General features: G+C 63.8%; 1 protein-coding gene across 1 annotated transcript in view; it reads left to right on the top strand.

Moving 5' to 3' along the window:
• The window catches only part of IRAK1 (interleukin-1 receptor-associated kinase 1), a 7,174-nt gene extending 899 nt beyond the window's left edge, over window positions 1-6,275 (top strand). Inside the window, exons 2-14 of the mRNA XM_004695188.2 lie at window positions 6-173; window positions 261-392; window positions 466-569; window positions 752-940; window positions 1,130-1,194; window positions 1,276-1,390; window positions 1,743-1,861; window positions 2,183-2,390; window positions 2,686-2,751; window positions 3,646-3,882; window positions 4,291-4,684; window positions 5,064-5,207; window positions 5,496-6,275. Coding sequence (XP_004695245.1) covers window positions 6-173; window positions 261-392; window positions 466-569; window positions 752-940; window positions 1,130-1,194; window positions 1,276-1,390; window positions 1,743-1,861; window positions 2,183-2,390; window positions 2,686-2,751; window positions 3,646-3,882; window positions 4,291-4,684; window positions 5,064-5,207; window positions 5,496-5,542 — 1,988 coding nt within the window. The 3' untranslated portion in view covers window positions 5,543-6,275. The remainder of the gene's footprint in view (window positions 1-5; window positions 174-260; window positions 393-465; window positions 570-751; window positions 941-1,129; window positions 1,195-1,275; window positions 1,391-1,742; window positions 1,862-2,182; window positions 2,391-2,685; window positions 2,752-3,645; window positions 3,883-4,290; window positions 4,685-5,063; window positions 5,208-5,495) is intronic.
• Window positions 6,276-11,850: the final 5,575 nt, after the last annotated feature.

Below are 11,850 nucleotides of genomic sequence, written 5' to 3'. Positions count from 1 at the left end.
CGCAGCCGCCCTGATCGTGCGCGACCAGACGGAGCTGCGGCTGTGTGAGCGCTCCGGGCAGCGCACAGCCAGCGTCCTGTGGCCCTGGATCAACCGCAACGCCCGCGTGGCCGACCTCGTGCGCATCCTCACGCACTTGCAGCTGCTCCGCGCGCGGGACATCATCACGGCCTGTGAGCGCCACCCTGTGCTCGGGCCCCGGGCCTCTCCCTGGCTGCCACCCTCTGCCCTAACCTGCCTTTGCTTCCCTCCACCTCCAGGGCAGCCTCCTGCCCCCCTTCTGCCTCCCAGCACTGCTGCCCCGACGCCCAGCAGCACCAGTGTCCCCCCAGAGCCTGAAGCCCCCTGCCCCCGGACGCCGCCCTTGTCCACCTCCACTCTCCTCTCCCCAGGTAAGGGCGCCCGGCTCGGGCCCTGTGGACCTGCCACTTGCTCTGCAGCCCTCTCTCACCTGTCTTTGTGAAGCTTTTCCAGGCAGGCCCACCCATTCTGGAGCAGAGCAAGCGTCAGGCCGGGACCAGGCTCCCCTCCCACCTCCAGCACCATCTCCAGCCCCTTCCTCCTCCAAGGTAGGCGGGTGCCACCCCAGGGAGCTTGCATCCAGACCCAGAAACCCAGCTTTTGGTGCTCTGGACAGCCTCAGCCAAACCAGGGTGGGGGGGACCGCTGGCTGGCAGCTAGGATCCCGGGAGCGGGCGGTGGGCCTAGGGAAGAGACAGAACCTCAGATGATCTGGGATCCCTTCCCGCAGCCCAGCCCAGAGAGCCCTGTCTCCCTCCTGCAGGGGGCCCACCTGTCTCCTTTCTGCTGGCCCCTGCACGAGATTTCCCAGGGCACCCACAACTTCTCAGAAGAGCTGAAAATTGGGGAGGGTGGCTTTGGGTGCGTGTACCGGGCCGTGATGAGGAACACCGTGTACGCTGTGAAGAGGCTGAAGGAGGTGGGTAGAGCAGCCCCCACGAGCCCCGCAATTTTGCCCGCAGTCCCTCCCTTTTCTCCTCCTGCCATGCTTCCCCCAGCGACTCCTTCAGCTGTCGGTCCAGAGTTCAAGGTCCCCAGGCCCTGGGCTGTCCAGCCCAGGCCAGGGGACAGCAGGAGCCTCACACTCCTCCCCACCCCTGGGCAATAGGACACAGGCCTGGAGCGGAGCGGGGTGCAGCAGAGCTTCCTGGCCGAGGTGCAGCAGCTGTCACGGTGAGCCGAGCTGGGCAGGCCGCACCTTAGGCCGGTGACAGTGGGCTGGGGGCCACAGGCTTAGGCCACCCTCTTCAGCAGGTTCCGGCACCCAAACATCGTGGAGTTTGCCGGCTTCTGTGCGCAAGGCGGCTTCCACTGCCTAGTCTACAGCTTCCTGCCCAACGGCTCCCTGGAAGACCGCCTGCACGGCCAGGTCTCCTGCCTGCCCCAGCCCCCTGCGCCGGGTACCTGCCTGGGCGGGGGATGGGGTCACCTTTTCCCAGGGCCTCCTTTGGGCTTCCCTGGGCTGGCTAGAGCTGCCCCACCCCTCAGAAAAGGAGGTGATTTGTTCAAGTAGCCGAAGGCTCCCTCCAGTCAGCACAGCCCTTGCAACACAGGGTAGCAGGCTGCAGGCGCTCACCCTTCGCCCACGGTTGGCCCTGCCCAGCAAGGTACCCATGAGCCTCCAGGGCTGGCTGCACACGGGACGGGGGCAGCCTAGGCCTGTCTGCGGGGAGGCGGCCCGGACTGACGGGTGTGTGCCAGAGCTCCCTCTGCTGCTTTAGCCGCAGGCACACCCGCCTCTCTCCTGGCCGCAGCGACTGGACATCCTGCTGGGCACGGCCCGCGCCATTCAGTTCCTGCATCAGGACAAGCCCAGCCTCATCCACGGGGATGTCAAAAGGTGAGCAGGGCACCGCCGGGCCCGAGAGAGAGTCTGCTGAGGGGCGCTCCGATGCAAGTGCCCCAGCTCTAGGCTAAGGGCAGGTCGCTGAGAGCCTGCTGTGGACAGGTGTGGAAAGCAAGGACAGGCCGTGCTGCGAGCCAGGGACCTCACTGCCGGAGTCTGGGGCTGCTGCTCAGAGCCCCCAGGGAGCCAGATGCAGGGCTGCACTAGCTTCTGTCTGGGCATGGTGCCCAGTGGATGGTCACCGCTCCAATTTCATCAGGGTACTGTAGGGGCTGAGTGGCTGGGCCAGCTGATGGCACCCTTTTCCTCCCGAAGCTCCAACGTCCTTTTGGATGAGCGCCTGATGCCCAAACTGGGGGACTTCGGCCTGGCCCGGCTCAGCTGCTTCTCGGGGGCCAGCGCTGGCCAGAGCAGTGCTGTGGCCCGGACGCAGACGGTGCGGGGCACGCTGGCCTACCTGCCCGAGGACTACGTCAGGACAGGCCGGCTGTCTGTGGACACTGACACCTTCAGCTTTGGTGTGGTGAGCAGGGCGCTGCGGCTGGCTTCAGGGCGGAGGGACTACGGTCAGCCGAAGGCCAGACGGCCGGAGAGTCGGGGTGGTGCCTCGGGGCGGTGCCTCGACTCGCATTTGTCATCTCGCCTTGTCTTTCTTCAAGCAAGCACGCTACACCCGGGGCCTGCCGCTTGGCAGGCCACCTGGGCCTTTCAGCCGCAGCCCATTGCAGCCCTGCAGGCCTTAGCGCCCCCCAACCCCCAGCCCCACCCCGCGCTGCCGCCCCGCAGCCACCAACCGCCACACGGCCCTGCCCCCGCAGGTGCTGCTGGAGTCTCTGGCCGGCCAGCGGGCCGTGCGCGTGCAGGCCACCGGGACCAAGTATCTGGTGAGCGCCCCGTGCCTAGAGCAGGCAGTGGGGAGCCATGAGCCCTGCTCGGGTCACCTGCAGGTGCAGCCTGGAGGGTGGAGTGGTCTTGAATGCTGCCCCCAGCTAGTCAGAAAGCCGGCAGGGCCCCAGCACCTCTGCCTTGCCGAGGAGAAATGTCTTTTCTCTGCAGCTGCCGTGGGCCTTCCAGGACCCCCAGGTGGAGTGGTGGGGGGCAGTCCCACAGGCCCCCCCCATTGCGCTGCACAGAAGCCAGCAGGGGTGCGCTGTGGCCAGAGGCGCCATGCCACGAGGCCTGCTCTGGTCCCAGCTGGACAGCAGTCTGCCTCACAGGGTCCTGTGTGGGCACCGGGCTCCCGGTTCTTGCGCTTTTCCTGGGAATTCTCGGGCGGAGCAGCGTTGCCGACGGGGAGTGGTGTCAGAAGCACCTGGCCCCCCGCTGCGCTTGGGGTGGCCCCGGCCTGTGGCCCGCGCTGGCCTCCCTGTGCTCTAGACTCGGCCACCCCTGCTGCCGGCCCGTCCCCCGCAGTGCTTCCTCCCGCTGCCTCCCACCTCAGAGCTGCACGGAACCTGTTTCCCTCCCAGGCACCCTCCAGGGGACTGGGGAAACAGCCCCCTTCTGGCTTTGCCCTCTGCAGCTAGTTCTGGCCTAGCCCCACTGACAGCCTGGGCCGCCCCTGCTTCCCGCCAGCTTATGGGCTTCTCAGGTCCAGCTCCATGGGGATGGACCCAGGGTGTTCCATCTGCTGCCCCTGTACCTGTGTCCCTAGGGCCCAGGGCAACACTGGGCACCCTTGGGGATGCTCGGTGTATCCAAAGAAAAAGCGCAGGAGTAGGAGGACCTGGGCACCCACTGAAGGCCCCTGCGGTCACACTCACAGCATCTGTCTACAGAAGGACCTGGTTGCAGAGGAGGCCGAGGAGGCTGGGGTGGCCCTGAAAAGCACCCAAACAGCGCTTCAAGCAGGTGTGGCCGCAGACGCCTGGGCTGCCCCGATCGCCACCCAGATCTGCAAGAAACACCTGGACCCCAGACCTGGGCCGTGCCCACCAGAGCTGGGCCTGACACTGGCCCAGCTGGCATGCTGCTGCCTGCACCACCGGGCCAAGAGGAGACCCCCCATGACCCAGGTAGCCCTGGGGGCCGACAAGGCGCTGCCTGCAGGAGCTGCGCCTCGAAGCCTGTGCTTGTAGCGCTGGGCTTTGCTCTGCAGACCGAGTCTGCACCCCTGGCCTGCAGCTGAGGGCACCCTGGCTCTGGCCTCGCCTGTGCTGGTTGTGGGCCAGGCCTTCTGCTCAGCCCCTCCTGGCCGCCGTGCGAGCCGCTGCGCCTGCCCTTCTGTGTCCCGCCCAGCCCCACCCTGCCTCGACAGTTACCGATAAAGACGCCTCGCTCGAAGGCGGCAGAGCAGTGAGATTTTCTGTGCAGGAGACAGACGATCCCTTTGCTGTCCTTAGCTCAGCTGCTTGGGGAGGTTGGGCCAAGCCCACCCAGGAGCTGGGGACCCTCCTGCCCTGAGAGCCCTTCTCTCCTCCAAGGTGTACGAGAGGCTGGAGAGTCTGCATGCGGCTGGGGCAGGGTCCTTGCCGGAGACAGAAGCTGCTGCCCACGGCGCCCCATCCCCACAGGAGAACTCCTACGTGTCCACCCCTGGCAGTGCCCTGAGCCGTGCCAGCCTGTGGCCTCCCCGGGCTACAGAGCGAGCCCAGCCTGCAGAGAGTGACGAGAGTGTGCCCAGCCTGTCTGCTGTCCTGCACTCCTGGCACCTGACCCCGAGCTGCTCCCCAGGCCTGGCTCTCCCAGGCAGCCCTGGGCCAGGGGCCCCCCTGCAGGCCCCAGCAGCCCTTGGGCAGGCCAGCTGCACTCCAGGGGCCCCTGGCCAAGAGCCAAGCTGGGGAAGTGGCCCAGGGCCCCGAGCCACAGCTGTGCAAGGTAACTGGGGCAGGTGCCCGGGACCGGGACCAGGGCCTCCCTTGGTGACTGGCCCCATGTTCCCCATTCCGAGGCCTCCGGGAGGAGATCATTGTGATCTGCTGTCCTTAGCAAGCTCCAGGCCTTGAGAAGGGCCTGGTGCCGTCTCCTCAGGCTGGGCCCCGGGGTGGGTGAGGAGATGGCAGGAGCGTGCTCCCTTAAGGCTGGGAACAAAGAAGGCCCTGTCCAGAATCCGGGCTCCTGACCGAGTGGCGAGCCCTGCCCTCGGAATGCTGGAGAACATCTGTCCCGAAGGGCAGGGAGAATGCTGGCGGTTGCAGTGAGCACTTCCGGCCCAGCTGCCTGGCCCAGGCCTCGGCTAACGCGGCTCTCCACGCAGGGCCACTCCCGGGCAGTTCCGTGCCGTCGGCATCTCCACAGATCATCATCAACCCGGCCCGCCAGAAGATGCTGCACAAGCTGGCCCTTTATGAGGACGGGGTCCTGGACAGCCTGGAGCTGCTGTCGTCTGCCTCCCTGCCAGGTACGGGCCAGGTGGCCAGCCGCCTGCCGCCGCCGCCCCTGGTACCTGGTCAGGCCCCTGCTCCGCCCTCGCTCTCTTGGGGGCTTCCTCAGCTCCCTGCCTCTGCAGGAGGCGAGGCCCCGCCAGAATTTTCCACTGCAGGTGCTATTGAAGAGCCACTGCTTAGAAATAGAAACCCTCCACTCCAGAGAGAGCCCCGGGAGTTGAGGAAGCGTGGCCTGGCCTGCGGCCAGGGGCGCTACAGCTGTGCGCACCCCAGTGGCTGAGCGGCGCTGACTCCTTCCCTAGGCTTGGGCAAGCAGAGGCCCGAAGAGAGCGATGAGTTCCAGAGCTGACCTGCACCTGGCCAGGCCCCATAACCCGGAAGTCAAGTTCTCATGGTTGGATGTTCTCGCGGCAGGGCCTTCGTGGCCACGGGCAGTGCGTGGGGCGCAGCCGGGCGGGTGCCGCTGCTCGGGCTGGCGCGGGCCGTGCGGGCGGAGCGCCCTGCAGACTGCAGAAGCCGCGGCCCAGCTCGAAGATGAAAACGGCCTCAGCCCTCCCCGGGGAGGAAAGGCACTGTCTAGGGGCTTCGGGGGAGGAGTCAAGCCCTTCTTCCTGGACAGCCCAAAGCCCCGGGGCAAGGCGGCCCCTGGGGAACAGCAGATGAGGTGCGGCCCGGCCTGCTTGGCCGCTGGCAGGGCTCTGCTCTGCCTCACTGAGCCGCCCGAGTCCAGCCGCACCCCTGAGCCAGTGACCTGTGAGCGGGCCAGCCTCCAGGCCCGTGGCCTCAACCAAGACACTCCCACGTCCAGTAAGCTCAAGCCTGTGTGACCCAGATAGTGGAACGCCCCCACGAAGGTGGGAGCTGGGGAGCCAGGCAGAAAGAAGGGAAGGAAACGTTTCGGGGGGAAGGAAGTGGGGCAGACTCTTCAGAAGCCGTTGAGGGGCGTGCCGACGGAGTACCTCCAGGAGCACTGGGCTTGCAGCGACCAGTGTCCGCAGTCACGAGTCACACTACGTGCCCGCAAAGTGGGCATCTCCGAAGGCCTAGTGCGCCGCAGTAATAAAGACTTAGTCCCACCCTGCTGGACTGGACTGGCGGCCTTTGTTGTGCTGACCGCCTGGGGGCCGCCCCGCAGCCTCCGTCCTGGGGGCATTTCCTGCCCCTTGCAGGAGGTCACGCTGCTGCTGCTGCTGCTGCTGGCAGCACCCAGGGGGAGTTTCCTCGAGCTGGTGAATGGGTTTCAACACTTGGACATGGTTTTCTCTACTTTGTAGTAGGTCGCTGCATGTAGCGACGCGGGAGTCCCGAGACCGCGCACCCGTGCCGTGCTCAGCGGGCCCTTGGGGGTGCTCTGTGTGCCCACCATCTCCTGCAGTTAGCTCCACTCGTCCTTGCCCACCGCAAGCGCCCCTGCGCAGGGTGGGTGGGGCTGGCATCTCTGCTCCGGAAGTTCCAAGCCCGCCGCCACGGTCCACTTCGTGGCGAGCGTTTACCTCGGTGTTCAGGGCCACTGAGCGTCCGTTTTCTGTGACACCCCTGGTGGTGGCATGAGGGTCTCCTCTTGCTGTGCTTCAGCACTGCGCTGGGGGATTCTGGTGGGTGCAGCCACATCTGCAGGGAAGCTTGGCCATTTCAGTTTCACTCCTTCAGAACTGGTCTCTGGCAGCTTCAGAGGGGTGCATTTCACACTGCTCCATTTCTCCCGATGGGCACAGCTGGCGATGCCCTTGTCCTGCTGTTCACCACTAGGGCCAGGTGGGGCACCCGCTTTCCTGGAGACCCGCATTCTTTCCCATGACCTGCACACGGAGAGGGTCAGCGACTGACTACCTCTAAGACCCAGGTTTTGGGTCCACTGATTTTCTGCCTTGGTTGTTCCCTTCTGCCTGGGGTGTGAAAGCATTTGGGGGCTCACTTTGCTCATCTTTTACCAGCTTCTTAAGGTGTAACTTGTCACTGGTAGTTTATTTTTAAATGGACAGTGGGCTCCCAGACACTTCGTTGTAGTGACCAGTGGCGAAAGCTGTGGCAATGGAGTGGAATGAAGCCCAGCGCCTGCACTCCAACAGCGCCTCCACCGGCCTCCTGCCTGCTGCCTGGGGCCCAGGGCCCTTCCCCAGCCTCCTCGTCTCGCTCCTGGAGTTTCTCCTGCTCCCTGTCCTATTGGGCTTGCGGCCTCCTCTTCCTCAACCGCCTCCCTGGCCTGCGTCTTGGCCTAATGTCAGCGCGCAAAGCTGTGGCCCTCTCAAGCAGCTCGCCCGCACTCTCCAGGGTGATGTGCTGTTTCCGTTACATTCAGCTCACAGCCTTTTCTACTTTCCCTTGTGCTCAAGGCTGACTCGGTCTCTGCACATGTCCATGCAGGCTGCTGCGGGAGCGTGGGGCTTGCGCGCGTACCTAAGCAGCACGGCTTCCCCGCGCGGCAGCTCCCTAGATGTCGGTTAGTTCAAAGCAGCCGATGGTGCCGATCAGGGTAAAATCATCCCATCTTTGTCTGCATTCATGGGTTTCATTGTCATCAGGTGCGCTCTAGTAGCTTCCATTTTGAAAGGCTCCTTTGGCTCACTGTGGCTTTCCAACCATGCACCCGCCTCTGTTCCTCTTGAGAGTCAGACTTGTCAAAACACATGCTTTCTCGTCTCTTCCCATTCGCCCTCCCGCCTCACAACCCCGCGCCTGCCCCGGCATGCTGCCCGGGTAACTCCAGGCCATCGTGATCGTCCTTGATCCGGGGACCCTTTTCTGATGCCACGCTAGGGACCTCGGGCCCCGCCGTGGCCGGCTGCTGGTGGCGGCAGCCACCAGCACCGCCTCTGTGAGGGACCTCTGAGCACACCCTGGGTTTTTTGCGGCCTCAATGCTCAACGTCCTCACTCCTGCCAAGCAAATGGCGTCGCCCACCGAGCCTCCTCTGGACTTCCCTGGTGGCTTCCACCCGCCTGCTGGGCTCTCCAAGGCTCACAGACGCCAACAGAGCTTTGCATTCCTAGGGCCTCCGCTTCTGACTGCGGTATGGACTGCACCCACCTCCAGCACACTTCCCAGGCCAGATCCTCAGATGCCAGCCTTTGTGATGACTTTAGAGCGGGAAAGTGCACTCAGTGACCAGGCACCAAAGCAACCCAAAACGTAGGGCTGAAACAACGGCATCATTTCCTTAGCTCGAAGCCATGTGGTCTGCGTTGGCTTGGGTGGGACAGTGCCGCCTCAGGGGTGGCCCAAAGGCTGACCCTTGGGAGCATCCAGAAGCTCCCGCCCATGTTAGCAGGACAGCCAAGGGTGGCCGTCTGCACAGAATCTGGGGCAGGCGGTCCCCACTGGTGATCTGGCTTCTGCGGGCTCCTAGAGATAGGCCCGTCCCCAAGGCTGACCCTATCGACGAGGGGCCATGGGCTTCAGGCAAGGGGGGGCAAGAATGCAGGGGGTTTCTGTCCTGGGGTGAGGCATTTCTGCCCTCGCCTCCCCACCCCCAAAAGGTGTCTCAAACAAGAAAACCACTCTCTTGGCTCAGAATCCACAGGTTGGTTTTGCATGTTCTTTTTTTGTTTAAGATTTATTTAGTTATGCATAAGAACCGGGGTACAGGCCAGAGGTGTGGGGTTGGGGGGTGAAACACACTGGTGAGGGGAGCAGTGGGTAAGACCAGAGCAGTCTGCCACGCCCTGGGGGTCACTGCAGGGCTGGGGTTCGAACTGGTGCTGCAGTGGCTGCTGATACCTCATAGTGCTGCGCCTTGACCCGTTGAGCCACCGGGGAGGCCCCAGTTGCATGTTCCTAATCTTCATGTTCCAGGCTGGCAGCCCCGCCCCTTGTGCCCACGTGTTCTCCGCATGGGCCCTGCTTTGTACCCTTGTCGCGTCTCCGCATGTGCTGTCTGTCCCTCAGGGCAGATGCCACGTTCTGCCCCTTCTCCCTCCGATGCTCATCTGGGCGGCCCTCAGCTCGGGGCTGGGACGAATGAAGCTGTCTTGGTGACATCTGTCATTTCGGCCTGCTGGGCAGAGTATCGGTGGGGGACTAGCGAGGCCGGGCTGGCCCGGCAGTGTGCGTGTGCCTGTGACTCCTGCCTCTGGGGTCGGGCCCCCGGTCCACAAGGGATGGCCTCTGGATAGACATCAGGGGACAGCAAGTAGGGCCCATGTCCACGTCACCGCATCTACGAGCTGATGGTGCCGGTGGCAGCGGGACAAACAGGCACACTTTGCCATGAACTGCTTACATGCCCGGCCTGGAACACGGAGTAGCTGCTAGCGCCAACAGCCCGCCCCTCCACAAGCCCTCAGAACGCCTCCTCCGCCCCTCTCTCCTGCCAGGCCCCGTGCAGCTTCCTCCTGAGGCCTACCCTAAGCCACGGCTGCCCAGGGAATTGTGGGAGATGTAGTTCCGCTTAGCTGTACTGCCCGGGCGCAGAGGCAGCAGGCGGCTGGGTGCAGGGCGAGGGCAGGCTCTCCGGGAGCAGTGCCCGACGCTCCGCTCAGTGGTCTCGGGCCGGGCTGCGCCAGCGCTCCCTATGGTCACGCTGCCGCGGTGGCCGTTCTTGGGGGGGGGGGCTCTCGGTGCCTCCGCTTCGCGTCTTGGAGGACAGCTCACCGGAAGCGTGTTGACCATGGCATTCAATGACAGCCAGCGGATCGGCCTCCTGGTCCCGTCAGAGTTGTCTGATTGTTGCCGAAGAGACACTCCGCCGCAGGCCCCCAGTGTGACTCTCGTTCGTTGCACTCCCAGGCGCTTCCGTGCTCCTCACCGGCATCCCGGGCCCCAGCGCGGACATTCAGTCTGTCCCATGCGCATCACAAAGAGGTGATCTTTCCCCACGGAATCAAAGTGCTGCCTGTGTTTGCAGGCCTGTCGCGTCGGCCTCTGCTGCATGACATCAGCCCGGCTGTCCCTGTACTGCCACCACGCCTGCTCACCTGGCGGCCCCCAAGTGAGTCTCGGGTTGTGAGTGCCGAGCCTGAGGGCTCTAGCGCCTCTGTTCGCTCTTCAGGTTTCTCCACTACTCCCGGCCCTTGGTGCTTCCGGCAACACTGGCGGGCAGGTCTCTTCCCGGGAGGGCCAGCAGTGCCTCCCCAAGTCTGCGGAGGCCGAGGAGACCCGTTCCTGCAGGCCCAGCTGCTCGAGCAAGCTACTCAGTGTCCTGCGTCTGTCCCGGGAGTTGGGCCTCACCACAGCCTGTGCTGCAGCCTCTTCATCCTCCACAGGAAGGCCGTGCGTGGCCGCCCCTCTGCGTCCTCGCTGTCCTGCTGCTGAGCCCCTGGTCGTAGACTCCGTCTGTCCCGCTCTCACGGACACAGAAAGGGTCAGACACAGGGAGCGGCCCAGGTTTGCCCAACGGGAGGCCTGTCTGCGCTCCGTCCTTTCTGATCCCTGGACAAGAGCCCTGGAGTAGGGACCCCGTTTTGTTTGCCCACTGTGGGGCTACCCTGGCGCCGGCACGCTGTGCACGTTGTCGGATGGCTTTGTTTAGTCAAGTTTGCTAGGCCCTGGTACATTCTGGGCGACACCCATGTGTCAGGGTCCCAAGGTCAGTGTCCTCCCCCGCTCTTGCCACTGTCGACAGCCTTGAGCGCATGTGGACTTCGAGCTTACTGTAGCTCTGATTTCCGCTTCCCGAACCACAGATGCTGCGGCGCATCTCTTCGTGCACATGACCGTTTTCTTGCCAGGTTCCTGCAGAACCTGCTCGTTTCTTGTCATGCAAGTAGGCTGGCGCTGAGTCCCCTGACCTTTACCGAAGATGGAGCTCTTTCGCCTTCGTTGTAAAGGTCATCTGCCGGGCATAGAGGTCTGAGCTGACAGTTTTTCCTCCCTCGGCACTTTCCAGACAGCCCCCCGTCACTGACCATCAGTGCCGCCGACAAGGCTCTCAGCGCCGGGCCAGTGTCCCTTGGCAGGCTCCATCTTGCACTCTCTGCTCCTGTGAGCAGTTCGCCTTCTGTGCAGCTTGACTCTCAGCATGCCTGGGGTGGTTTTCTTCACTTCTCCTTGCGTCGCTTAATATCTGTGCAATGTAGGGCTTGCTGTCTCCGTGCTAGTTTTGGAAATTTCTGAGCCGGCCATCTCTTCAAATGCTGCTTCCACCTGTCTCCTCTGTTTTGGAACAAGTCAGGCTGACCACGCACTCGGCTCCTGTTCTCGAAGCAACCTTTGCTGTTTGTTCTCCAGTGCCCGCGAAGACTCCTTCATACATTTATTTGCCTGGTCTCTGTCGCTGCTTTCAGTGAAGTCATCCGCCATAAACTCCAGGGTCACGGCCAGAGCCAGACGCCTGCGGGAGTTGCTCCTGACCCTTCTCACGCCTTCACCCACCAGCACTAACACACGTTGTCTCTTTCCAAAATGTCTGCTTCGGCCCGTTGCCTCACACCACTTCCATGCCCCGGCCCTGGTCCAGCCTCTGAGCTGCTCCCTCAGGGAGCCCGTGTCTGACTATGGGCCCCCAGGCCCTCCTCTGCCACTTGAGCCCCGCGCACGCCAGCCTTTCAGTTCTGTCAACATGAACATGTCGGGGGGGCCCTTTGCAAAGAAGCTCATCTCCAGCCTCTGCTCTCAGCTGGTTCATTCTCCCTCGGGACAGACATGTGCCAGGCTGAAGTCAGATCAAACTGTGTCCCTTTGCTTTGCTCTCCATTGACTTAGAGCTGTGCTCAGTCCCAG

Source organism: Condylura cristata, unplaced genomic scaffold (genome assembly GCF_000260355.1).
Source record: "Condylura cristata isolate star-nosed mole 26May11 unplaced genomic scaffold, ConCri1.0 scaffold00057, whole genome shotgun sequence".
Lineage (NCBI taxonomy): Eukaryota > Metazoa > Chordata > Mammalia > Eulipotyphla > Talpidae > Condylura > Condylura cristata.
Note: the sequence above shows the minus strand (reverse complement) of the source record. Positions and strands in the feature narration are given on the sequence as shown.